The sequence below is a fragment of the Giraffa tippelskirchi genome, chromosome 3 (genome assembly GCF_054371585.1).
Source record: "Giraffa tippelskirchi isolate mGirTip1 chromosome 3, T2T-mGirTip1v1.2.pri, whole genome shotgun sequence".
Lineage (NCBI taxonomy): Eukaryota > Metazoa > Chordata > Mammalia > Artiodactyla > Giraffidae > Giraffa > Giraffa tippelskirchi.
In genome coordinates, this window is record NC_137277.1 from 176,215,361 (window position 1) to 176,243,326 (window position 27,966).

At 50.7% G+C, this 27,966-nt stretch overlaps 1 protein-coding gene across 2 annotated transcripts; it reads right to left on the reverse strand.

The window, feature by feature from the left end:
* NMUR1 (neuromedin U receptor 1) lies at positions 1-10,497 on the reverse strand. Of its 2 annotated transcripts, XR_014080892.1 has the most exons (4): positions 10,392-10,497; positions 6,996-7,881; positions 3,761-4,391; positions 1-1,863 (listed from the first exon to the last, which is right to left on the reverse strand). XR_014080892.1 is itself a non-coding variant. In XM_081585645.1 (3 exons), the coding sequence occupies exons 1-3, from the start codon at positions 10,392-10,394 to the stop codon at positions 4,009-4,011; spliced, it is 1,332 nt and encodes a 443-aa protein (XP_081441771.1). In that variant the 5' UTR covers position 10,395; the 3' UTR covers positions 3,761-4,008. The 2 variants fall into 2 exon arrangements, 1 of the variants encoding a protein (XP_081441771.1); XM_081585645.1 differs by lacking the exon at positions 1-1,863 and having other exon boundaries at positions 10,332-10,395.
* Positions 10,498-27,966: the final 17,469 nt, after the last annotated feature.

The window sequence follows — 27,966 nt, forward strand, 5'->3', positions numbered from 1 at the left end:
TTAAGCAGAAAAGGAATTTATTGAAAGGCTCTTGGGAGCTCATAACAACAGCTCTTGGAAAACCTGGTAGAGCAAATGGGCAGAAGCCAAGGCAGGCTGGGCAACCGGAGCCCCAGGGGCAGCCTGGATGGGATGCTGCTATTAGCACTGCTGCCCTGTGGTCGTGGGTCTTAGCATCACTTGCTCCCGATGTGGGACCATCCAGCTGCTTGAGTGCAAGTCATGGGTCACAGTGACATCAGTGATGCCGGGTCCAGAACGCTTTCAGTTTCTGTATTAATAGTAGGAGCCTGGGCTCGGTCTCCCATCAAGACTCACACACTGAGGGAGTCCCCTCAAATGAGCTGATAATGCAAATACTAGGGAGCCCTCTAAGAAGGCAGCTCCTCTCTACAGGGAAGACTTGGGACAAAGAACGCCTGGTGGATCTGTTAGAAGACAATAATGAGGAAGAAGGAGACACTGAGAAGTGTATGAATGAGATGGGCTCCCCGACGTCAGGATTCATTTGGAAATGCCATCTGTCTACAGAAGAGTGGATGTGAAGTGCTGCATACTTTATATTTCCCGAGCAGATACTTTAACAGAAGGAAGGGCGTGCAAACGCAGCTTTGTTTGTTGATGACACCCATCTAAGTGAGTTCCCCAAGAAAATAAACCTTTTTTTCTGAGAAGGAAAGTGTGATCGCCTCGGCCTTCAGAAGTACTTGCAGAGAGGGTTGTGTGTGATGGACCCTGGGATCTAGGACCCTCAGAAAGGAAGTAAAGAGCAGAGGCAACTGATGGACTGGGAGAAAGAAGAGCAGCTGAGAACTGGGAAGGTTAGATGTGGTTAAAGAATAACTATCACTTATAGAGGAACAGAGCGGGAAGGAGGCAATCATGGTCAAGAGCTCCCACTTCCAGAAATGGAAACGCTCCTGGAGGTCCTGGAAGTGAGGAGGTGACCACGGGACCAAAAGGCCGGGGTGGCGAAGAGTGTCCAGAGCTGTAGGAGAGACCAGGAGAGGACGCCAGGGCTGTAGTGGGCTGTCCACGTGGGCTTCAGCATCACCCAGGATCATGGCAAGAGAGGAAGAGACGGGAAGCAGAGAGGGCCCAGCCTCTTGAACAAGGAGGAGGAGGAATGTGTATGACTGTAGCCAGGACAGGAGGTGACTCGAACCCCAGAGGAGCCAGCACTTCTGTCCTGGGAGTATCTCTGGGCACTCGGCAATGCTGCGACGCAACCCACCTCCCCCACCACCCTGACCATGCAGAAGAGCAGAGCAAGCTGCAGGAGACGCTGCATCCAGGAGAGACTGGGATCTTGCTGGCTGGCCTTTCCACCTCCACTCATTTCTCAAGGGCTGAGTCCAGAGCTGCTGTTTCCACTTTCCATGGTAACCAGTGACTCATGACAAATGGGACCTACTCACTGACGTGCTATGGAGACACTTGAGAGACATACATCGAATTTACACTAAGAGCCCATGTCTTCTAATAACTCACCTCCCCTATGTTCCCCCATCTGCCCAGGGCTTCTCTGCCCATAATAGGCCCTTCACAAATACTGACCAAAGCCTCAGAAGCACGTCAGCTCTGACCATCACTTAAGAGAGGCTCCAGGGAGTCCAGTTAGTCTGTGGGAACAATGGCAGGCTCCAGCCTGAAGTCTGGCGTCGGCCACCTCCCCCAACGCCACCCCAAGGCCTCTGGGGAGCTCATTTCAGAGACGACGTTGGGTCCTCACGGCTCTGCACAGCCTCTTTACACAAGCTCCCTTCTCAAATTTGCCCATCCTATCTTATATATGGTGGGTACCTCTGGAGAGTAAAGCTATAGGTGACTTTTTTTTTTCTTTTCCTTTAGGCTTAATCCTTCCTTTAAAAAAAAAAAAAAAAACTGTAGTAAAATACATATACAATTTACCATCTTAACCATTTAAGTGTATAATTCAATATTATTTGAGTATATTCACATTGGTTTGCAACTAATCTCCAGAACTTTCAAACTGAAACCCTGTACCCATTAAACAACTATTTCTCCCTCCCCCCATCCCCTAGCAAGGGTGGTTTTTAATTACTTTAAATTGCTTTCGTTTTCACTCATTTGTAATTTCCAATTTTCTAAAATGAGTATTGTTTTTACAATTGAATTTCAAAAACCCCAGAACATTTTGTACAATCTCCTCCACTTTGTAGTCAGGGGGCCAGGGGCCTGAGCTGGGGAGAGTCTGCAGGGAGAGCCCCGTAGCACCCGGGCACCCTACAGCCCTTCGCCAGGGAGGCCAGGGTTCCTTCTGCTGCAATCCCCCCTCAGGAGGAGAATGGGTCATGCACTGTAGCAGGACAAGTTCTGGCCATGAACCGAGTCCTGGCTGAGCACCAAGCTATCCACGGGGATTCAGGATGGAGCTTCATTTCAGGACTTACCCTGTCTCTCTTCTCACCTCAGAGCTTTCCTAGTGGCTCGGCAGTAAAGAATTTGCCTGCAGTGCAGGAGATGCAGGAGACACTAGTTCAATCCCTGGGTCGGGAAGATCCCCTGGAGGAGGGCGTGGCAACCCACTCCAGTATTCTTGCCTGGAGAATCCCATGGACAGAGGAGCCTGGTGGGCTACGTCTATGGGGTCTCAAAGAGTCAGATACGACTGAGCACGCATGCCCCCTCCTCTCACTTCACTGAGCCCCAAGCAGTCCTCATCGGGCACCTCTTGTCCTTGGGTGGCCCATGTCTCTTGTCCCCAGAGATTCTCTGGCCAGTCAAGCCCAATGCTCTGCTCATCTCAGGCCCCCAAGCCAGCATGTGAGGAGGTGAGAGTGGAAGCAGTTAGGGGCCTCTGCTCACACACGTGGTCCCTCAGTCAGTGCCAAGTCTCACTTTCTCTAGGACAATCAAAGAATGTTCTTTGGGTGGCTCTGGAGGAGGTGGGGTGGGGAGCTTGTAGGGGTCACGGTGGGAGTAAGGGTTGAAGGTAGTGAGGATGTGAAGGGTAATTTCTGCCTTGTTGCTGCTGCTGCTAAGTCGCTTCAGTCGTGTCCGACTCTGTGCGACCCCATAGACGGCAGCCCACCAGGCTCCGCCATCCCTGGGATTCTCCAAGCAAGAACACTGGAGTGGGTTGCCATTTCCTTCTCCAATGCATGAAAGTGAAAAGTGAAAGTGAAGTCGCTCAGTCGTGTCCGACTCTTCGCGACCCCATGGACTGTAGCCCTCCAGGCTCCTCCGTCCATGGGATTTTCCAGGCAAGAGGACTGCAGTGGGTTGCCATTTCCTTCATTCTGCCTTGTTAATCTGAGGTTATCTGTTACCAGCAGTGACTTCTGCACCTACACAGAAAACCAGCTGAAGTGCCAAAGTGCGAGGCTCCAGAGTGTCAGGGCCTCTTTTGTTTTGCAAATAAGGGACCCAGGCTTGTAAAAAGAGGCTTGATGCTGGGTAGGGGGCGGGGGTGGGGGACAGCAGGGGGAGGGGGGTTGTGCAGGAGGTGGCAGCACCGCTGAGATTTGAAGCAGGTCCCCTGGATCTCAGGCACACCTGCCACCTAGTGGCTCCACCAGGTGGAAATCCCAGAGCAGAATAAGTCAACTGGGAGCCAGGGAGGGGTTGGGTCAGAGTAAGGTCCCAGGTTCCCAGGTGCACCAAGAGCTAGAGGGGGCAGAGTGGACCAGAAACCGGAAACTCAGCAAGAAATGGAAAGGAGAGGAAGGGCCGCCCCAGAAATACTTCAGAAACTGGAGGTGGGTGGGGGATCCCCCAGATGGGAGTCTTGACATACCCAGTTAACCAGCCGTGATGTTCCTACCAGGGCAGGGCTGTACCAGGAGGCCTGGGGGCCTGGAGAGCGGACAGCAATCTTATAATCCTTCCAATACATGGGTGGGGGCAGTAGTCAGGTGCCAGTCAGAGTTACCAGGCTGAAATGGGGAAGGGGGAAAGAGGATAGCCTGCAGAAGAGGCAGATGTGGCCCCCAAAGCTGGGTGTGACCTTCTGGCCCCTTGGGGTGAAGTGGCATGAGGCTCCTCTCAGGAGGGGTCCGTCCCTTGCTGGCCCCCTGGGCCACCGTTCTCGGCCAGAGGCTGGGCCTGGCTGCCCGGGGAGCCCGTGTCACCCAGGGTGCTGCCCACAGTCACCCTGCTGAGGCTGTAGGAGCTGTGATGGGCTCTGCGGCCGCGGCACTGGGTCTCCAGGCACAGGGCCTCCCGGAAGGTGTCCCGGAAGCGGGTGGACATGAGGCTATAGAGCACGGGGTTGGCAGCCGAGCTGAGGTAGAAGAAGACTCCGGAGACGACGTGCACGTACTGGAAGGCCAGGAGCAGGCCCTCGGTCCAGCGGGACACGAAGCTCCACATGAGGCGGTCGATGTGGAACGGGGCCCAGCAGATCCCGAACACCACAACCAGCACAACTGCAGGCAGAGAGAAGGCCTGTTCTCACCTCCGCACCTCTCCCACAGGCCACCCACACCCACGGTCCAGCTGGAAGCTTCTGGAAGTCTGTCTGCCCTGGCCGCACCCCTTTAGGAGAGGCTGCTCTCACGCCACTGCCACTGACTGGCCAGTGGGCTGTGCGGTGGACCAGCCGTGGACACCCGAGCCAAGCCTGGCCTGGTCCGGTTCTCTCGCTGTGGAACTGGAACTGAGTGTGTGACACACTGCGGCTAAGGACCTCTCTGGTGACACTCAGGGGGCATGCCTTCTGATGCATAAGCAGGGAGAAGCAGGAGAATGGGGCCTGTGGTCAGAGGACAGTAGACGGGGAGGTCATGGAGGGAAAGGGAGATGAACACCGGCCCCCATACACACACACACACACACACACACACACACACACACACACTTGCCTGCCTTGGCCCTAGAAGCCTTCGAAGCCCCAGCCCCCACCTCTCCTGGGCTCAGCTCAGTATCCTTCCTGCATGAACTCCCCTTTCTTTGACAGCCCCCATCCCACCCCCAGAAAAAAGGCAGGACAGGCCAGCCAAGCCTTCAGTCTTTCTCCGGAGCTTCCCTCCAGCCCTGGTTTTTAATCCTGCCCTTCCTTGGATCTCTACTGTCAGATCTACCTTGATTTCTGTCCCTTGTTTCTCACGTTTGCTCCTCCAACTCACAGTCCTTCCCCTGCAGTGTCTCTCCCCACTTACGGCCCAGCGTGGCCTTCCAATCAGAACATGGCTTACAACGTCCCCAGCACACGGCCTGGTGCATAGTAGGTCCTCAGAAAGTGAAGACAGGAGGTAGAGAAGAAAGCCAGAGCCCCAGGCCAGCAAGCAAGGTGGCCTTAAGGAAACACCCCAGTTTTCCAGGGCAAGAGCCACCCCAGAGGCAGAGACTCAGCCCCGGTGGGCAGGGAAGTAGGAGGTAGCAGGGGCAGGTGGTCTCTAGCGCAGGGGGTGAGCACAGAGTTCCAGGTCGGTCCCACCTTAGGGGGCAGTACAAGTGACCATGGGCTCTGGGACACTGTTCTGCGGAGTGAGAGGAGTGAGTCTCTCTCTGGGAGCAGGGCAGTCCCCAGTTATCTGGATAAAATCCCTTTGCTTTGACCAAGGTCTCACCAGCCCCATCCTGCCCTGGCCCACCCCACCTACTTGATTCAGACCCTGAGGGACAGGGCGGGGTGGGGAGGGAATCAATGACTGGGTTAGCATCAGTTTGCCTGGTTTCCCCAGGACCACTGTTTATGAGAAAGTGCTAGACCTAGGGCCATCAGATTGTTACACAACTGTTAGATTGATTGGTGCCCACAACTTAGGGGGATAGTATTAACTATTTGTTTAGGAGTCCTGTGTTATAGGAGTGTGCAGAAGCTGTCAGGTCCTGGAGGAGGGCATGGCAACCCACTCCAGAACTCTTGCCTGGAGAATCCCATGGACAGAGGAGCCTGACAGGCTACAGTCCATAGGGTCGCACAGAGTTGGACCTGACTGAAGCGACTTAGCATGCATAGGGCCACAGTCAGATCTAGTCTCAAGCCAGCTGAGCATGCCCTAGCCAGCCCCAGCCCCACTTCTGTCCTGATTACACAGACCTTCACAAACATGCCTCTAATGACCTCTTTTTTTCTCTCTTTTTTTTCTTGGCTGTACTGTGTGGCATGCAGGATCTTAGTTCCCAGACCAGGGATCAAACTTGCGCTCCCAGCATTGGGAGTGCAGAGTCCTAACCACTGGACCACAGGGAAGTCCCACGACCTCGTTTAGATCATGGTCACTCGTGTGGTCCCCAAGGAGCCACAGACATGGCATGCAGGAAATTCATCACCGTGCTTTTCCAGCAGCCCGCTCCCCTTCTTCGGGGAACTTTGCTCCCCCAGATCCCACCATATGGATCTGTGGGGGCTGCTCACTTCTGCATCCTGCCACTCTGGCCTGGTGGCCGGCCATGACCTAAGCCCACCAATGAGAATTCTTTCCTGGGATTTTCAACCGCCACTAAGGGAAGAGGACAGTTAGTTCCGCAGGAAAGGGGAACTCTGTGTCTGAGGTCATGCCTCCCAGGCTGCTCAGGGAAGGACAGAACCAAGACATATTTGGGAGCAAAGATGAGAGACCTAGGGGGTCCAGAGCCCACGAACAGCTCCATCATCCTGGAGCCCAGCTTCTGCCCTGTCTGCGTTTGGTCCCATGAGCCGGTTTCATGGTGATACCTGTGCATTTGCACCAAGCCCTGATCTTAAAACGGTCAAGACAGCAATTCTACTCTTGCTGTCTTAAGGTTCTTAATCAATTTTTAACAGGGGACCCTAAATTTTCATTTTGCATTAGGCTCCACAGATTATGCAGCCGATCCTGCTATGAACCATTCACATTTATCTTTCTTGTCAATTTCTCACGGGTTATTCTAAAAGACTATGCACACACGCGCAGGTGCACATGGAGGTGGGGGGGTGGTTACACCTCCTCACGTTAAGCCCCCATCATAAACCCAGACATTCAGCCCCTGCCCCCAGGCCCCGCAAACCCCCAGCTCCATGCTTAGCACCTGGCTCAGTCCCTCTTCCTAGCAGCAACACTTACACAGCATCTTGGTCACCTGTGTCCGACCCCGATCCTGCAGCCCCCGGAGCCTGCTGCTGTCGCTTGTCCTGGCCCTGCTCTTGGCCTCCTGCCTGAGGATCAGCTGCCTCTCACGCCGCAGCCGCAGGCCGATGAGCAGGTAGAGCACGCTGATGGTGGCCATGGGCAGGCAGAAGAAGAGCAGCGCGGTGGCCTGCACCACTAGGTTGTAGATGGCTCTCGGGCGTACCAGGGTGCACACAGCCGAGCCGGGCACTGGGCCCCGGCAGGGCACATCTAGCTGCCGGATGCCGTGCAGGCTGGTGTTGGGCAGAGAGCAGAGCACGGCAAGGCCCCAGATAGCTGCGAGCACGCGGCGCACGTGGGCGTGCGTCACCGTCGACCTGGCCCGCAGCGGGTGCACCACGGCCACATAGCGCTCGACGCTCAGGGAGGTGACGTTGAGCACCGAGGCCAGGCAGACGGTCTCAAAGAGCAGTGTGCGAAAGTAGCAGCCGCCGGCGCCCAGCAAGAATGGGTAGTTGTTCCGCATCTCGTAGAGTTCCAAGGGCAGGCCCACGAGCAGCACCAGCAGGTCCGACACGGCCAGGCTGAAGAGGTAGTAGTTGGTGGGCGTACGCATGGCCCTGTGGCGCAGGATGACCGTGCAGGTCAGCGCGTTGCCCACCGCGCCCACCGCGAAGATCAGCAGGTAGGTGACACAGATGGGCACGAACAGCTCCGTCTGCTGGGGCCCCAGGTACTTGAGCCTGAGCTCTTCATCGGTCAGGTTCAAGTCCTGGGGGTCAAAGGCCCCCAGAGCCCTGCTGCCATTGCAGGGCACCGGGCTCCTTGCACCCAGGAACCTGTCTCCAGGGAGGATGGAGCAGTTGAAACAGAGAGGAACCTGCGAAATGGAAGAGAGAGACACCCAGAAAGTCACTTAGGGAAACTGGCTCTATCCTAATTCCAGCTAAAGGTGCCATTGACACCAAGAAGGCCATTATTTTTTGTGCCACTGAGAAAGGAAAATTCTGCCATCCATTGTAAGACCCATCACAATTTCTTCTTAAAAATGTACATCTTAGGGACTTCCCTGGTGGTCCAGTGGTTAACACTCTGTGCTCCCAATGCAAGGGCCCAAGTTCCATCCCTGCTCAGGGAACTAGATTCTGTATGCAGCAACAAAGATCCCGAGTGCTGCAACTAAACCCAATGCAGCCAAATAAATAAAAAATTTTAAAGAATTCCCCCAAAATGTACATCTTAAAAATGATTTTTTAAAAAGCAGGACTTCAATTTTTTAAAGATTTATTTATTTATTTTCTTTTGGCCGTGCTGGGTCTTCTTTGCTGCGCAATGAGCTTTCTCTTAGTTTTGGGGAACAGGGGCTACTCTTTGTTTCCGTGCTCAGGCTTCTCATTGCAGTGGTTTCTCTCATTGCAGAGCACAGGCTCTAGGTGAGCGAGCTTCAGTAGTTGCATCTGGTGGGCTCAGTAGTTGTGGCACATGGGCTTAGTTGCTCTGCAGCATATGGGAACCTCCCAGACCAGGGATCAAATCTGTGTCCCCTGCACTGGCAAGCAGATTCTTAATCACTAGACCACCAGGGAAGCCCAGGACTTCAATTTTTAATTTCACAAGCTACGGAAACCTTTGGATAGTGATGGAAACTCTCAAGCATAGGCTATGCCATCCGCAGTCCCTTTCATCTCTCCCCTTCCAAGCCATGGACTTTGGGAGAGACACTCAATTTGGGCACCTGTAAAATGGGCACAGTGCACAGTATCTCTTGGTCCTGAAGAGCAAGGGTTCTGGAAACAGCTGTTTGTATTCAAATATGAGACCACTTGCATGGTAAACTCTCTGTGGCTGTTCCCTTATTACAAGGATCCAGGAATTTAATCCATGAAAGGTATTAATACACTGTCTGACATACAAAAGGGCCTGATTATATGACCTTGCTGGGAGGACTGGGTCATTCTGGGGATCAAGCAAGGGAGTGAAAGGGCCCAAAAGTATAATGCTGATCCAAAAGTTAGTGCTTGCTTCTGTTTTCTATTCCCTGAACTGTTTGAAGTTGAAATATTTGACACCTTTGATGCTGTCAGTTCTGAGGTTCACTCTCCGCCCTCCGGCTCCCCAACTCTTTGCCAGTCCACCAGAGAGAGTGGGGCTTCCCAGGTGGTGCTAGTGGTAAAGAACCCTCCTGCCACTGCAGGAGACTTAAGAGACTCAGGTTCAATCCCTGGGTTGGGAAGATCCCCTGGAGAAGAAAATGGCAACCCAGTCCAGTATTCTTGCCTGGGAAATCCCTTGGACAGAGGAACCTGGCAGGCTACAGTCCATATGGTCTCACAGAGTCGGATATGACTGAAGTGACATAGCACGCAGATAGAGTAGCTAAGGACCCAGGCCATGAAGCTAAACAGACTGGCCTGGGGTCAAGTGCCAGCTCCGCCACCCTCTTCTGTGACAGGCCCTCACTGTGCCTCAGTCTCCTCATCTGTAAAATGGGTAAGTAGATACAGACTAGCTCCTAGCTAGTTTCTGGGAAGAGTAAATGAGAGAATTAAGTTCTCAGGAAAGTGCCTGATAAATTTCAGGTGTTCAACTTCAATGCATAGTGACATGATCCTTACTTCTCACCCAGCAAGGGAAGGACAGTCTAAGGGACATGGGGCAGGGGCTGAAGGGGATTCCTCTAGTCCTGTGGCTTGATGCGAAAGACTGGGAGCTGCCCACCTGAGCCTGTTTCTCAAACCGGCCACCACCACCTCCCCTCCCTTCTGAGCAACCGCCGATTTTCTGGCTTGGTTCCTGGATCCTCTCCCTGGAACCTCGCTCCAGCTCCATTTCCTCTCCTCAGATGCGGGTTCGGGGCTCCCCTTGTCCAAGTACCTGTGTACCCACCATTCAACTTTCTTTTTCAGGTCCTTCTCTCCCCTAGATCCCAAGTATTCTTCATCCGAGTATCTTCTTCTCACTAAAGCCTCCACCCAGAAGCCTCCCCCAGCCTCCCTGCCTCTCTAACACCGAATCCCCGCATTTTGGGATGGAGGGGCATCTTTATCCCCTCAAAAGTTCCTCCCGCCCCTGCCACCCCCGCCCTCTCTACCCGGGTTGCTGCGAGAGCTAAGCCGGGACCGCGGCAAGGTGCTGGGAACGCGCAGGCGTCGACCCGGGTTCGAGAGAGAGGCTCCTACCAATCCCGGGAAAGGTTGCCGCACCAGAGCCCCCCGCCATGCCTCGCGGCGCGCAAGGCCGGCGAAAAGACAGATACACCCAGGGAGGCTGCGAGTCCTCCGGGGAGCGGCGTCGGGGGGGACGCACCTCAACTGGCCGTGCGATCCTTACCGCTCTGGAGCGACCCTGCGGGAGCGCCCTCCCCGCCGCGCCCACATCCCGCGCACGTACCATGCCGCCTGCGCCCCGCGAGATCCCAGGGGCCGGGAGCCCACGCGCCGAGCGCAGGCCGGGCGTCCTCGCACCGATCCACGTACGGACGCTGCGCCAAAGCGGGCCGACTGGCCGACTGGAGGCGGCCACCCTGCTAGCAGCCCGCCGGTCGCCCCGCCCGTCGGGGGCCAGGGGCGCTCCGGCCGGGACCGCCAACAGGGGGCAGTGGCGTCCCCTCAACCCAGCTCAGCCCCCCTCAGCGGCTGAACCCGGACACACTTATCTGGGGGCCCCCCGGACCCCCCAAACCGTGGCGATTGTGTTTCCAAGTGTTTGATGGAGGGCGCTTCCAGGAACACCGGAACCCTCACAGCAACCCATTTTACAGATGAGCAAACTGAGCCTCAGAGAGATGCCGCTGGAGTGATCCAGGTCTCACACCTCTGTCTCCATGTTCCAGCATGCTGACTCTTCTCATAACCCTTCTTACGGTGTCCCTCCAGATCCCACCTCCTCCAGCCCTGCCTTTCAAACTTACCCCCAAGCATCTCCCACCAGCCCCTCCAAATCAACAAGCCCCAAAGGGTTTCATCCTGGCTCCTAGGCTTCACATGGGATTCCTCCCCTTCTGTCTCAGTCCCTGGACAGCAGTCTCCACCCCCTCCCCCTTGACCCTCTCTGCCTTCGGGTCCTCCAGCCCCTAAGTCCAGGTCCTGGCTGTGCCCCCTCCCCCAGGACTGCTGTAGGAACCTCCACTGTCCCTCTAGTGTGGCCTCCCACAGCCCAGCCATCTTCCTGAACCCCCCACAATGGCATTCCACTCCTTGAAAACCTTCTGTAGGGACCAACACTCCCTTCTGAATAAGAACACCGAAGTCTAGCCTGGTGTTGGACCTCCCCACCCCCAATTGCCTTCCTGGTCCCCCTATCCCAGTGCACCAGCCCACACCCCCATCACTATATTCTCCCACCCCAGATACCCCAACTAGCTCTCAGCCATTCAGATGTTTCGCCTGTTCCTCTCACCCTACCACAGGGTGTCCACAGGAGAGAGAGAACTGTAGAGTGGGAAGAGCCATGGATCCTGGGGTCTCCTCCTGTTCCTTCAAACTGTGCACTTGTAAACCCAGCAGGGAGCACCTTCTGGGCTCAGCCTCCCTCCTCCAGCCAGCTCCTTAGCTGAAGGAACTAGCTCGGAAGTTTAGCAATATGGATCTCACAGGCGGAAATGCTGGCTCCTGGGCCTCTTCCCAGGATCTGATTTCCTTAGTCTGGGCGAGATCCAGAAATCCTCAGATTTGACCCAGAGGAACTCCAGCCCCAGAACCACACTGTGAGCAGCACCGGGAAGGGTTAAGCACAAAGCCCCAGGCCCCAGGAAGGCTGTGAGCTGTGTGAGGGGAAGAGACACAGACCCTCTGTACCATCCTTGCCACAACTGTGTACTCGCTGTGAGACACAACGGTGAAGATGTCGCACGGGGCTGGCACACAGCCAGCACTGAAGAATGTTGGTGGGATTTGAGTGGGATTATCTCTACTTAATGACAACTGGAGGCAAGACGTTCTACCCTTAGACTCTCTCTGCCCCCACCTCCTCCCCATGAGTCACCATCCGGCCTTGGATACTGGGAGTTAGATCCTGTCCCCCGGGCTGTTTTCCCAGGAACTCCACACGTAAACACAGCTCCGGGCTCAGGGAGGCTGCAGGCAGCGATGAGACACAGGGTTCCCGTGTCCCCCAGAGAAAGGATTCTGGAGTATTCCTGACAGTTAGCTACTCAGGCTCAGATGTGTGAGCCAGGCTGGTGCCTTCAAGATCGGGGCTGCGGTCACATCAGATGAGCAGTGAGGGGCAGAGGGCATCGCTGGGAACAGGCCACCATGGGGTCACAGACAGCACTTAGCATGTGATGTGCTTTGTTGACCCCTACCCCCCTTACTGGAACACACTCGCACACACAACTACCACCACTTCACTCAGACTCTGAGCAGCCTGAAACCCACTGTGGACCCTCTGGAGGTGCTCAGAGCCCAGAAGAGGATGGGGAAGGACCTTATCTCTGCCTTGCGTGCGTGCACGCTAAGTCATTCGGTCATGTCTGACTCTGTGCAATCCCATGGACTGTATAGCCTGCCAGGCTCCTCTGTCCATGGGATTCTTCAGGCAAGAATACTGGAGTGGGTTGCCACACCCTCCTCCAGGGGATCTTTCCGATCCGGGAATCGAACACACATCTCTTACATCTATCTGCATTGGCAGGTGGATTCTTTACCACTGGTGCCACCTGCGAAGCCCTATTTCTGCCTTAGAGAGGCAGAATGGCTCCCACCCATTAGGAACTCCTACAGCTGGCTGCGTTGTTCATAGCATTGTTGTTGTTGTTCAGTCGCTGAGTCATGTTCATCTCTTTGCATCCCATGGACTGCAGCACGTCAGGCTCCTCTGTCCTCCACTATCTCCTGGAGTTTGCTCAAATTCATGTCCATTGAGTCAGTGACACTATCTAACCATCTCATCCTCTGCCGCCCCACCATTCACAGCGTTACCAGCCATCAAAGACCACGTGAGGCTAAAAGGATGCCCTCCAAAAGGAGAGGCCCAGTGGCCATCATGGCTGTAGCATTGTCCAGAGGGCCCTGGGTGTCCCAGCCTCAGGGCCAGAGCTCGAGACCTCCACGGCAGCATGTCCCATCAGAACCCCCTGACATCCACTGCCTCCCACCCCGCCCTGAGGTGGCTTCCCCGGGGCCTTGTCTGTCTGGGACTCCCGCAGGGCTGAGGCCTGGACTGTATGGATGCCAGGTTTTCTGGATGTGTATCTCAGTCTCAGGAGCTTGGATGGTAGACATCTACCAAGGCTTGGGTGCTAAGGGCCCAACTCCACATGACAGCAATTCTGCCAGAGGAGTGCCACTAGGACCTCCAGGAGCTGGTGGGCCTGCCTCCCAGGTTCTGACCCACCGCAGGGCTCACTGGGCCTGAGGCCCGTGACAAGTCCTGTAGCCTTCCTCACCCTGGGGACTCCTGGAAGGCCCAGAAACCCCCACCTCCACCCTGCTTTACTGCCCCCTGGGGATGAGACAAGGAGGGTGAGGTGAGCCTGGGGACCCTGAGGCGCTGGACCGGACCAAGGGGCTGTTCTGAAGCCCAGGCAGTGAGGACAGCCCAGGAGCCACTGGTAATCAGGCTCAGTAAACACGGAGAGCTGGGAAGGGCAAATGTCGCAGCAGGACAGTCCAGGCTCAGCTGGGTGCCTCCTCAGGTTAGAGCCTTTTCCACCTGGTTTGCTCAGCTGGGCCTGAGTAGGCCATGGCCGGGAGAGAGGAAAGGTCTGGGCCCCATGATGGAGTCTGGGATGCATCTCAGGAAGCCATGTGGCTTGAGTGGTCACCCACACTCCGCACACCCCCAGGCCTGACTCCTCTCACAGAAACTGGTTCACTTTCATGAAACAAGAGGGTAAAAGAAGGCAGGGGAGGGTGGGGCCTGGATAAGAACCCCCCACCCAGCGCCCCCCGTCCACCTGGACTCTCTGCCAGAGTTGTTTAGTCGCTCAGTCGTGTCCGACTCTTTTGTGACCCCATGGACCGTAACCCACCAGGCTCCTCTGGCCATGGGATGCTTCAGGCAAGAATATTGGAGTGGGTTGCCCTGCCCTTCTCCAAAGGGTCTTCTCTGCCCAGGAATTGAACCAAGGTCTCCCACACTGCAGGCAGATTCTTTACCCTCTGAGCCACCAGGGAAGCCCATTAAGCTCAATAACATGGGTTAAAACACTTAGGACTGATCTACTCAAGAAATGGTGTTCATAACTCTGCTCAGAATTCTCTGGGAGATACTGGGAAACTGCCAGGGGTCAGGGCTGGGGATGCATCACTCTGCCGGTTGGGAGAGACAGGTCCCCAGACAACTGTGGCTGGAGAGCTGGCCCCAGCGGGAGGGAAGGAGAAGACAAAATTGGGGGGAGCGTGACCACAGCTCGAGCAGGCTGGGCCCTGCAGCTGGACCTCAGAGACCTCCGCCTCTCCTGCCCATGGAGAGGCCCGCTTGAGGCCGTCTGGCCTTTGCCACGCAAGGGCCAGGCAGCTGGTTTCTGAGCTACCCCAGTCTGTCAGGTCCCCGAGGAACTGAAACCCAGACGGTCACCCACTTCCTCCCCCAGCGCCTGACCGGTGCCCCAGGCCTCAACCTCCACTGGTGGCCACGGTCACACAGCGAGAGGACCACAAAAAAGCCTGGGCCTCTCTCATCCTGAGCCTGTGTGTCCCTCATGCCTCTTCAGGCTGTGTGTGTGCATGCGTGCCACACACCTTCCTAGCTAACACACCACGTTCAGAGGCACTACAGAGACCATTCCTGAGACTGTCCCTTTTAGGAATGCCCACGGTTAGTTCAGGACCAAAGCCCCGCCAGTGAATGAAGTCAGACTTGGGAATTCATTAGTTCACCATGGTTTACTGTGTCTACGTTAGAGTCTTTGCTTTTCCTTTTAGTTTTTATTTATTTATGTATGGCTGTGCTGGGTCTGCGTTGCTGTGCAGGGTTTCTATAGTTGTAGCAGGTGGAGGCTCCTCTTTGTTGTGAAGCACAGGCTTCTCATTGCAGTGGCTTCTCTTGTTGCAGAGTAAGGGCCCTGGAGTGCTCAAACTTCAGTAGCTGCGACTCTCAGGCTCTGCAGAATGTGGGAACTTTCCGGACCAGGGATCAAACCCTTGTCCCCTCCATTGACAGGTGGAGTCTTAACCACTGGACCACCAGGGAAGTCTCTCCCTTTTAGCTTTTAATATTGGCACAATTTCACACTTTCAGACAAGTTGAAAGAATAGAATCAAGAATTCCTATACACCCTCCACACTGATTCACCAAATGATAAAATTTTACATTTCTTGAATCCTTTTCTGTGTGTGTGTTTATGTGTGTCTGTGTGCTTAGTCGCTCAGTCCTGTCTGACTCTTTGCAACTCTGTGGACTGTAGCCCATCAGGCTCCTCTGTCCATGGGGATTCTCCAGACAAGAATACTGGAATGGGTTGCCATGCCCTCCTCCAGGAGATCTTCCCAACCCAGGGACTGACCCAGGTCTCCGGCATTGCAGGCGGATTCTTTACCATCTGAGCCACCAGGGAAGCCCTGTGTGTGTGTATGTATGTGTGCAATTTTTCTGGACTGTATGAGAGTCAGTCGCAAACCTTTACCACTTAATACTTCAGTTCTGGTTCAGTTTCAACGTGTTCCATGAATATCAGTTCCATGGGACTATCTTCCCAGAGGCAGTGGCATATCAAGGGGTGAGGGTAGAGGGAACAGTCATCCTGGCAGGAGTAATATCTTGCCACTCAGCATTGTGATTATAGAAAGCGGACCACTTCTAGCTGGTCTGATAACCGCTTTACCTTTCTTCCCAATTATTGCCATTCCCAAGGCAGACTGCTTCCACAGCCAATAGATACAAAAGCAGTAAATAGTCAAGTGCCAACAACAACAAAAAATAGGCTCAGGACGACAAAGGAAATAGCATTAAGTGTGGGTACAATTGTCGCAAAGTTAAAGATGGCCAGGAGTCTGAGCACTTCAAGGCAGGATGCTGGAAGATTCTATGGCTGAAATTCTTTTTTTTTTTTTAATGAAACAAAGCTTTAATTTTTATTTTACATATTTATACATAAAACTTTTAAGGAACCCTCTGAATCCAACAAAATGTTAATAGCACATCTAAAACTGAACTTCAGGTAGTCAACATTCACAAAATGTTGAAAACTGATTAAAATATACATATAACGGAGAGCTACAACTTCACTATGAGGCAGGCAGGCATGCATTTATTTGACTTGGATAGCACCATCATTTACAGTTCTTCTTTAAAACTACAGTGAAGAATGACAGCAGTTAATGGCAAACTACTGCTCCAAGACAAAATCTGTAAACAAATAAAAATAAAGTTAAAACCCCTCTCTTGGATTAACCATGACTCGTGGTGGTGTAAGTACTGTACATTTTTTGGTAAAAATATAAATTCTTGTAGCAAGTGATGTGGGCTCCTGTGCCAGGTGAGGATCTTGGTTTGCAAATATCAAAACTGGCTCTGACTAATTTAAGCCGAATTTCCTGAAGACCAGGTAGCTGAAGACCCCTTGCAGCGGAAAAGGCTGGTGGTGTTGCAACATGAGCCCCAGGCCCAGACCCCGTCCCTACTTCTTTGAGGCACCTGATGGACCCCTGCCCAGGGTGACACGCCAGGTGCTGTGAAGTTGGATCCTAACCCAGCACTCTCACTGTTTGGGAAGTGGAGCCTTCAGGCCCTCTGCAGTAGAGGAAGGAGGATTCCCCACGCAATGGGGCAGCCACAGTTCCTGGTTGACAGCACAGGTGCCAAGCAGCCAAACAAAGTACACAAGTAAGGAAATGGCAACCCACTCCAATATTCCTACCAGGATAATCCCATGGACAGAGGAGCCTGGCAGGCTACAGTCCATGAGTTCGCAAAGAGTCGGAGGCGACTTAGCAACTGAACAACAACAAATCTGCCAGCCAGGGCTTCCCAGGGAGCTCAAGAATCCGCCTGCCAATGCAGGAGACTCAGGAGACTTGGGTTAAATCCCTGGGTGGGGAAGATCCCCTGGAGAAGGAAATGGCAACCCACTCCAGTATTCTTGCCTGGAGAATCTCATGGACAGAGGAGCCTGGTGGGCTACAGTCCGTGGGGTTGCAAACAGTTGGACACAACTGAGCAACTAACACTCCTACTACTACTATCTGCCAGCCAGGGGTTTGAGGGCTCTTCAAATGCACCAGCATGACAGAGAGGGGCTGGCAGCCCAGCAGAGCCTGGTGCTGGGTGTGAGTGGCTTGTCCCAGCTCACAAGTGTCGACGAAACCTTTTTGGAAAACGATACCCAAGAGAACATGTGTCTGCCAAGAAGATAAGAAATTCCAGTTATTCAAATACGAAGGCCCAGGTCACAATCCTATTTGAAGGAAGCACTCTGGGAACTGAAAGTTTAACCCTTTTTATTAGTCCATTTGGACTAAAAAATAGCAGACTTACAAACAGCCTGCCCTCAAGAAGAGAATGTCAGTTCTCCTCCCAGCTGCCTTGAGGCAGAGATTACAACAAATTGACTTTTAACATGTGGAAGCAGGGAGCCCACAATGTTAAGTAACTTGCCCAAGGTCCCCCAGCTAAGCGCTAGAGCTGGGATTTGACTCTAAGTTTATCTGAGTGAAAACTTTCACTTTTATTCTACAGTTCTGAGCCTGGCTCTCCTGTTTTCAAAGCGGGTCAAATTTCAAGAGTCTAGGCTTAAAAACGGAGAAGGCAATGGCACCCCACTCCAGTACTCTTGCCTGGAGAATCCCAGGGACGGGGGAGCCTGGTGGGCTGCCGTCTATGGGGTCGCACAGAGTCGGACACGACTGAAGCGACTTAGCAGCAGCAGCAGCAGGCTTAAAAAAATAGTTCATATGTATATTTACCTGCTCAGAGACTAGATGTGTATAAACACGTCTGACGTAGCTCCCTTCCTTTTTTAAAAAAATACTTATTTATTTATTATTTATTTGGCCATGTCAGGCCTTAGTTGCAGCACACTGGCTTCTCTGGTTGTGGCATTAGTTGCCCCTCAGCATGTAGAATCTTCCAGGTGCGCCTGCTAAGTCACTTCAGTCATCTCCGACTCTTTGCAACCCCATGGACTGGGGCCCACCGGGCTCCTCTGTCCATGGGATTCTCCAGGCAAGAATACTGGAGTGGGTAGCCATGCCCTCCTCCAGGGGATTTTCCCAAGCCAGGGATCGAACCCGCATCTCTTACGTCTCCTGCATTGGCAGGCGGGTTCTTTACCACTAGCACCACCCACACAAAGTCCTGGTTCCCCTTCTGAGGCCCATTTGCCTTTCCCTCACTGGGCTAAGAGTTTTCTCCAAAAGCTACCTGGGTACATCAGGGTTCTTTAAGGCTCTGAACTCCTTGGGGCGCCAGCTGCTATGGGCTAGCCTGGCACCATCTAGCCCAGGGACAGTTGTTCCATGGGGACAAGCCAGACCACTGAGTGCCTTTCTCCAGAGTGTTGGTACCCAGTTCACTCTGGAACTTTTGGTAAAAATTCAAATGTTCCCTAGTTAGGGCTTGGTGCCTTCCAAGGGATTATAACGTGTGGTCCCAGCTCAGAGAGGCTGTTAGATGCATTTCCAGGGACACAAGTTGTTTTATCTTCATCCTTTGGCTGTTGGAGATATGATGCTTAGGCTCTCTATGCCTCAGTTTCTTCATCTGTAAAATGGGAATGACAACAGACTTGCTTCATAAGGTTATTATGGAGATTAAATGAAATAAAGGATGCAGAGTTTCCGGGAAGGCACTCAGCCAGCTTTTGATAACTGTTTTTCAAATAAATCAGGGTAGGTGCATGTTTCAGAAACTTGGTACATTTTTTGAAAACAAAGGAAGTGATTTTTAATATTTTTCTTCCAAGGCACTGAGAGAAAATTAATAAAGAGGTTTCTCTCTTTGTTCCCGGGCAAGAGGGGCTCATGGAGCGTGAAAGGGAAGGACACAGAAGTTACGGACTGGAGGCAGGCCCCATCCAGAGTCACTGTCCTCCCTCAGGTGGTCTCCCTGGGATCCTGCCTTCCTGTGAAAGCTCTCAAGTTCCCAGAAATCTCTCAAGTGGGTGTGTATGCAGGCGCTGTAAACAAGGACGGGAAGAGAGGGCTGCAACCAGCAGGGCTTTATTAGGGCATAACCACTTCGGTCAGGCTGAACCCCTGCCACAGGAAAGGTTTCCAACCTCATGGGGCCCCAAAGGACCCAGGAGGACCTCCAGCCCCCACGCTGCACCAGGCCCCCAGCAGAAAGGGGGCAGGGCCTCCTCTGTAATGAGGGAGGGTGGCTGCAGTGCAGGCAAGGAGACTCTGTGGACCAGCTCGGTGACCTTGGGTAAGTAAGTCTGTTCACTCTGCCGACCTCAGTCTCCTCATCTGTAGAACGGGGACATGTGTGCCCCTGGGGAACGAAGCAGATGGGATCCATCCCAGGCACTGAGCAGTACTCAATTCTGAAGCTGACTGTGGTTATCTCCAGGGAGCAGATTAGGGTAATTGTTTGTTTTCCTATCAAAAGACTTTTTTTCAGCAGTCAACATTCATTCATCCTATATAATAATGATATATATAGATGCATTTTTCATTTTACTTTATTTTTTAAAATATTTATTTATTTATTCGGCTACCGTTGGGTCTTATTTTTGTTGTTCAGTTGCTAAGGCGTGTCTGACTCTTTTTTACCCCAGTGGACTGCAGCACACCAGACTTCCCTATCCTTCATCATCTCCTGGGGTTTGCTCAAACTCTTGTCCATTGAGTCGGTGATGCCATCCAACCATCTCATTCTCTGTCATGTCCCCTTTTCCTCTTGTCCTCAACCTTTCCCAGCATCGGGGTCTTTTACAGTGAGTCAGTTCTTTGCAGCAGGTGCCAAAGTATCGAGCTTCAGCATCAGTCCTTCCAATGAATATTCAGGGTTGATTTCCTTTAAGATTGACTGGTTTGATCTCCTTGCAGTCCAAGGGACTGTCAAGAGTCTTCTCCAACACCACAGTTCAAAAGCATTAATTCTTCGGTCCTCAGCCTTCTTTATGGTCCAACTTTCACATCCATACATGACTACTGGAAAAACCATAGCTTTGGCTAGATAGACCTTTGTCAGCAAAGTAATGTCTCTGCTTTTTAATACACTGTCTAGGTTTGTCATAGCTTTTCTACCAAGGAGTAAGCATCTTAGTTGTAGATTTTTTTTTTTCCATTTTAAAAGGCAGTTCCTTTCTTAAACTTGATAGCTTGTCTCTGCTCAAGCCCTTTGTTCAAGCCATCATTAGGGTCATGGTTAGTCTGGTCAAAAACCTTCCAAGGACAGCTCAGGAAAACTTGGACATAGAAATGCCCTCCAGTTGGTCATATACCCTGTGCTCCCAAGGCCCCCTCCATATCGCTGCCATTTTGTCACCCCAACTGTCATGCCTTCCACTGTGTTGCCCCTGCTGCACACCCAAGTTTCCCAGGCCCTGTGTGAGAAGCCAGGAGCCACACACCCAGCCTGTTCTGCACTCCTCGCCTCCAGGTGCGGAGGCTTCTGCCCTCCTGATCCTGGTGCAGGGGCCAGGATGGAAGGGCACCCCCTGCCCGAAGCCCACCAGGGGCACACAGGGGCCTCCGACCAGGAGACTGGACCAGATCCTGCCCCCGATGTGTTCCCCGAGCGGGCATAGGACCCATCACACCTGACAGCATGGTCCTCTGGGCGCTTACAGGCTTTAGTATTATTTCTGTGAGGAGGGCACCATTGGCTTTCTCTCCCCCTGCTTCTGACTCCCCCTGCAAAGCCCTGATCCTGACGGACCACATTTCTCACTGAAAGACTTAAAAGGACAGTGCAGGCCTGGCTGAATCCCCCGCTGCCCCAACTGCCTGTGTGAGTCGCAGGGCCTCATTCCTCTCATCCATCAAGTGGCTGCTTGGAGGATTAAGTGAGATAATTCTTATATACTCTGGGGAATATGCAGCATTTTTTAACGACAGAATACATTCCAGAAAAATTTTGTGAGCATAGTACATCCTGAACCTTTTGAGAATAAGCTGCTGGCCTGAAGCTCAGTCTCCCTAAATACTTTCTTACCTATTTCCTGCCAATGGGGACCCTCTCCTGCATCACCACAACCTTGCCATCAACATCAGGACTGGCACTGAGGCATTCCTGATGGCCAGCGCTCAAACGCTTTCAAGTTCTGCCAGTTGTCCCAGCCTGCAGCAGTTCCTCAATCATCCCTTGACTTCATAACCTTGGCATTTTAAAGATTCTAGGTCAATTGGTTTGTGGGCTTCCCAGGTGATGCTAGTGGTAATGCTTGCAATGCAGGAGATGTAAGAGACTCAGGTTCAATCCCTGGGTCAGGAAGATCCCCTGGAGAAGGGGATCCCACTCCAGTATTCTTGCCTAGAGAGAATTCCGTGGACAGAGGAGCCTGGCAGGCTACAGTCCATGGGGTCACAAAGAGTCAGACATGACTGAAGTGACTTAGCATGCAGGCCAGTTCTTTTGCAGGATTTCTTTCAATTAAGGCTTGAAGTTGTTTCCTTATAAGAGATTCAGGTTATACATTTTGGGTGGCAATATCACAGAAAGGGAGATTTGTTCTTTTCATTGCATCCTATGAGGCAGCCACCAGAGTTGATTGGTCCTGTTACTGAAAATGACCATTTTATTCCCTTGATTAACGTGGTATCTGCCAAGGTTCTCCTCTGGAAAACTACTACTTTTTCTTTGGGAATTAATTTGTAATTCATGGAGGGTACTTTGAGATTGTGTAAATATCCCTTTTCTCTCAAACACCGACTAATTTTAGTATTCATCTATGATTCTTAAATAAGTCAATTATTGGTTGCCAAATGGTAATTCTAATTCTATCATTCCTTCATTGGTTAGTTTGCACTATACTGCAAGATAAAAATTTCTCCTCTCACTCTTTATTTATATCTGTGTGGACGCAGGATTTCTAATTGTATTCAATGAGTAATAATCCATTATCATTATTTATCATGTTTAAATTATCCTAGATTTGGCCAGTGGGAATCTCGTCAAGCTGCCTCCTATATCCTTTCCATGTCTTCATCATAAACATTTCTGTGTTTTCTTGCATAATAAGGTATTACAGGCTCATCATGTATTTCCCTGTACCAGTCTGAAATTAGCCATTTTCCAAGGACATCTGGTTCCTTTTAGCAGAGACTGGGGTTTAGAAACAAAGATCTGGGTGCCTTGTATGATCATGACTACTGGGGTGTTGCTGCCCCCAGGCCCTCACAGTGAGCCCAACTAGGAAATATAGTTTTCTATTTTACATAAGTAAATACAATACAAATATGCACACATCAATAGTTTCATATCTATCAATAAACATTGAAAAACATGAACTGACATCAGTACCTCTAATTCCAATCCAACGCCACAGCATTCACCCTACCTCCTTCCCTGAGAGTGAGAAATGTGTCTTCTATTTTTGCAGCATATTTACTTACTGGGTGGACCCCCCTCTTCATTTTGTTTTTTCATCTTGTTCTCCAAGGCTAAACTTGCCTGTTACTCCAGGTATATCTTGACTTCTTACTTTTGCATTCCAATCCCGGATGATGAATAGAACATCTTTTTCAGGTGTTAGTTCTAGGAGGTCTTCTAGGACTTCATAGAACTGATCAACTTCAACTTCTTCGGCATCGGTGGTAGGAGCATAGATTTGGATTACTGTGATGTTGAATGGCTTGCCTTGGAAACAAAGCTAGTACTTTGGTCATCTGATGCAAACAGATGACTCATTGGAAAAGTCCCTGATGCTAGGAAAGATTGAGGGCAGAAGGAGAAGAGAGTGACAGAGGATGAGATGGCTGGATGGCATCACCAATGCAATGAACATGAACTTGGACAAACTCTGGGAGATGGTGAGGGACAAGGAGGCCTGGCATGCTGCATTCCATGGGGTCATAGAGTCGGGCATGACTGGGTGACTGAACCTCAACAAGGATGCCCCTCAGTATGTAACCAATCTTGTCGACCCCTCCTAACCCACACAAGCCTGACCCTTCCCCCTCCCCACCTCTATCCAGTGGCAGGACACCCTACTCACTTCACTCAGCCTCCCAGAGAGAGGGAAACAGTCTCCCTCACCCACCATAGATGAGAATCATAACATTTCTGGAGGACAAATTGGTCATAGCCACCAAATAGTGAGATTTGTCCCTTCAGCCCTGCAACTTTACCTCCAAAAATTTATGGAAAAGAATAGCAGCTCAAATACAGAGATAAGTTTAAGAGGCTACTTGTTATAACTTTGTCTGTAATAATGAAAAATTGGAGACAACCTAAATTATCTTAGTTCCTGAAAGCAGAGTATCGTGGGTAAAGTATCCTTTACCCAGAGCCATCTGTCTGAAGGACCAGACAACTGGTTTCTAACTGACTTTCTCTGGAGCTCTTGGCTCCCCCTGCACTTCCTGACTGTGTTTGTACAAGAGTCCCTTGGACTCCTGTGTGTCAGAGAAGGTCTTGGAGCAGAAAGTGGACAAGGCAAGGCCTGTGTCTGAGCGAGGGGCCCCCTCCCTCCCCAGTGAGGCTGAAATCAGAGTCACATTAGGAGAGAAGACAGAGGGCCCCAAAGGCATGTGCTATCTCCGTCAATCAGTTTAGTTCAGTTCAGTCGCTCAGTCATGTTCGACTCTTTGCAACCCCATGAAAGGCAGCACGCCGGGCCTCCCTGTCCATCACTAACTCCCAGAGTTTACTCAAACTCATGTCCATTGAGTCGGTGATGCCATCCAACCATCTCATCCTCTGTCATCCCCTTCTCCTCCTGCCTTCAGTCTTTCCCAGCATCAGTTCAGTTCAGTCGCTCAGTCGTGTCCGACTCTCTGCGACCCCATGAATTGCAGCACGCCAGGCCTCTCTGTCCATCACCAACTCCCGGAGTCCACCCAAACCCATGTTCATCGAGTCGGTTATGCCATCCAACCATCTCATCCTCTGTCGTCCCCTTCTCCTTCCGCCCCCAATCCTACCCAGCATTAGGGTCTTTTCCAATGAGTCAACCCTTCGCATGAGGTGGCCAAAGTATTGGAGTTTCAGCTTCAACATCAGACCTTCCAATGAACACCCAGGATTGATCTCTTTTAGAATGGATTAATTGGATCTCCTTGCAGTCCAAGGGACTCTCAAGAGTCTTCTCCAACACCACAGTTCAAAAGCATCAATTCTTCCACACTCAGCTTTCTTCACCGTCCAACTCTCACATCCATACATGACCACTGGAAAAACCATAGCCTTGACTAGATGGACTTTTGTTGGCAAAGTAATGTCTCTGCTTTTAAATATGCTATCTAGGTTGGCCATAACCTTCCTTCCAAGGAGTAAGTGTCTTTTAATTTCATGGCTGCAGTCACCATCAGCAGTGATTCTGGAGCCCAAAAAAATAAAGTCTGACACTGTTTCCACTGTTTCCCCATCTATTTCCCATGAAGTGATGGGACCAGATGCCATGATCTTAGTTTTCTGAATGTTGAGCTTTAAGCCAACTTTTTCACTCTCCTCTTTCACCTTCATCAAGAGGCTCTTTAGTTCTTCTTCACTTTCTGCCATAAGGGTGGTGTCATCTGCATATCTGAGGTTATTGATATTTCTCCCGGCAATCTTGATTCCAGCTTGTGTTTCTTCCAGCCCAGCGTTTCTCATGATGTACTCTGCATAGAAGTTAAATAAGCAGGGTGACAATATACAGCCTTGACGTACTCCTTTTCCTATTTGGAACCAGTCTGTTGTTCCATGTCCAGTTCTAACTGTTGCTTCCTGACCTGCATACAGGTTTCTCAAGAGACAGGTCAGATGGTCTGGTATTCCCATCTCTTTCAGAATTTTCCACAGTTTATTGTGATCCACACAGTCAAAGGCTTTGGCATAGTCAATAAAGCAGAAATAGATGTTTTTCTGGAACTCTCTTGCTTTTTCGATGATCCAGCGGATATTGGCAATTTGATCTCTGGTTCCTCTGCCTTTTCTAAAACCAGCTTGAACATCTGGAAGTTCACGGTTCACGTATTGCTGAAGCCTGGCTTGGAGAATTTTGAGCATTACTTTACTAGCATGTGAGATGAGTGCAATTGTGCGGTCGTTTGAGCATTCTTTGGCATTGCCTTTCTTTGGGATTGGAACGAAGACTGACCTCTTCCAGTCCTGTAGCCACTGCTGAGTTTTCCATATTTGCTGGCATATCAAGTGCAGCACTTTCACAGCATCACCTTTGAGGATTTGAAATAGCTCAACTGGAATTCCATCACCTCCACTAGCTTTGTTCGCAGTAGTGCTTTCTAAGGCCCACTTGACTTCACATTCCAGGATGTCTGGCTCTAGGTGAGTGATCACACCATTGTGATTATCTGGGTCATGAAGATCTTTTTTGCACAGTTCTTCTGTGTATTCTTGCCACCTCTTCTTAATATCTTCTGCTTCTGTTAGGTCCATACCATTTCTGTCCTTTATCGAGCCTATCTTTGCATGAAATGTTCCTTTGGTATCTCTAATTTTCTTGAAGAGATCTCTAGTCTTTCCCAATCTGTTGTTTTCCTCTATTTCTTTGCACTGATCGCTGAGGAAGGCTTTCTTATCTCTCCTTGCTAGTCTTTGGAACTCTGCATTCAGATGGGAATATCTTTCCTTTTCTCCTTTGCTTTTCGCTTCTCTTCTCTTCCCAGCTACCTGTAAGGCCTCCTCAGACAGCCATTTTGCTTTTTTGCATTTCTTTTCCATGGGGATTTTCTTGATCCCTGTCTCCTGTACAATGTCATGAACCTCTGTCCATAGTTCATCAGGCACTCTGTCTATCAGGTCTAGTCCCTTAAATCTATATGTCACTTCCATTGTATACTCATAAGGGATTTGATCTAGGTCATATCTGAATGGTCTAGTGGTTTTCCCTACTTTCTTCAATTTCAGTTTGAATTTGGCAATAAGCAGTTCATGATCTGAGCCACAGTCTGCTCCCGGTCTTGTTTTTGCTGACTGTATAGGGCTTCTCCATCTTTGGCTGCAAAGAATATAATCAATCTGATTTTGGTGTTGACCATCTGGCGATATCCACGTGTAGAGTCTTCTCTTGTGTTGTTGGAAGAGGGTGTTTGCTATTACCAGTGCGTTCTCATGGCAAAACTCTGTTAGCCTTTGCCCTGCTTCATTCTGTACTCCAAGGCCAAACTTGACTGTTACGCCAGGTGTTTCTTGACTTCCTACTTTTGCATTCCAGTCCCCTATAATGAAAAGGACATCTTTTTTGGGTGTTAGTTCTAGAAGGTCTTGTAGGTCTTCATAGAATCGTTCAACTTCAGCTTCTTCAGTGTTCCCAGCATCAGGTCTTTTCAAATCAGTCAGTTCTTCGCATCAGGTGGCCAAAGTATTGGAGTTTCAGCTTTAACATCAGTCCTTCCAATGAACACCCAGGACTGATCTCCTTTAGGATGGAGTGGTTGGATCTCCTTGCAGTCCAAGGGACTCTCAAGAGTCTTCTCCAACACCACAGGTCAAAAGCATCAGTTCTCCATCAATAAGGGATGGGAAAAAAATTGGTGGGGCATGCATATTAAGTAGCACTGTGCACGCATGTGAAAAATGGAGGCTAATCTACGCATGTTGTCCTTGAGGGACACCCAGGCAAGGTGTTGCACCAAGAGAAACCTGTAAGGAACATAATAGCAGGGAGGGTTGGATCCCAGGCATGTAAATGACTAGGTGTTTTTTGCTTTTTTTTTTTAAGTAGGTGGGATTTTTTAAAAATTTGTTTTTAATAATTTGAATTTTGCCTTCGGTTTTATTTATTTTGGCTGTATCAACTCTTAGTTGGAGAACACAAGCTCTCTAGTTTTGGCACGAGGGCTTAGTAGACCTGCAGTATATGGGATCTTATTTTCCCGACCAGGGATTGAACCCACATTCCCTGCTTTGGAAGGCAGATTCTTAACCCCTGGACCACCAGGGAAGTCCCACTTAGGTGGGATTTTTATGCCCAGAAAATTGTTGAAGAACATGTGTCAAACATGTGTCAACAGTGATCATTTCTAGACTGAGATTATAAGGGGCTTCTACTTCCTAGTAATATATTTTTGTGTTGTTTGTATTTTCAGCAATATGTATTGCTTATTTAATCATAAAACAAAAAAAAAATCAATTAAGTATTTAAAGAAGCCTGTGAAATCTGCTGAAATAGCTGTTGACCAACTAAGGGAGGAACAGATAAGAATGGTCAGGCAGGGGAGGGGAGGGATGTTCGAATGAGGGCAAGTGTTGGGTGGCAGTGGGCCTTCAGCAAGGAAGGAGGATACAGGAGACCTGATGTGGGATGGGTTTGATCACTATAATAGACTAAATCAGCACCCTGCCCTTATCTCTTGTAAACATCTGCAAATACAGCAACTACGCACTGACAGTTTCCTGAATCTCTGTCTGCCTGAGGGTGTTCTTCCGCATGATAGTGTCTTCAGGATGTTCAGGTTTAGGTCAGAAATGTCAGGGACTTAACTCCCCAGGAACAACTCTCCTACGGAAGGGTCGGAATGGATGAATAAATGCCCCATGTGATAGGCAGCCTCCAAGATGGCCCCAATGAGACTGGCTTCCTGGTATTCACATCCCAAATGGAGAAACAAATGGGTATATATGTACAATGGAATATTATTCAGCCATGAAAAAGGATTGAAGTATAGATACATGCTATGTATAGCTTGACTGACCCTTGAAAAGTGAAAGAAGCCAGTTACGAAAATCCACATATTATATGATTCTAGTCATATGAAATGGCCAGAATAGGCAAATCTACATATACTGAAAGTAGATTAACGGTTGCGTAGGCTGGGGTGGGGTGGTGGTAGATAGGGGTTTAAATGGGTGCGATTCCTTTTTGAGGCTCTGAAAACCTTTTAAAATTGACCATGGTGATGGTTGCACATATCTGTAAAAAAATTTTAAAAACACTGAGTTGTATACTTTTAATGGGTGAATTGTATGGTGT

What these genes read in the sequence shown, in the direction of transcription:
- NMUR1 (XM_081585645.1), bottom strand. Translation starts at nt 10,394, where the DNA reads ATGGTACGTGCGCGGGATGTGGGCGCGGCGGGGAGGGCGCTCCCGCAG. An exon ending in CGCAGGGTCGCTCCAGAGCG is followed by an intron (nt 7,882 to 10,331) that starts GTAAGGATCGCA and finishes TCCATTTCGCAG; the next exon opens with GTTCCTCTCTGTTTCAACTG. An exon ending in ACAGGTGACCAAGATGCTGT is followed by an intron (nt 4,392 to 6,995) that starts GTAAGTGTTGCT and finishes CTCTGCCTGCAG; the next exon opens with TTGTGCTGGTTGTGGTGTTC.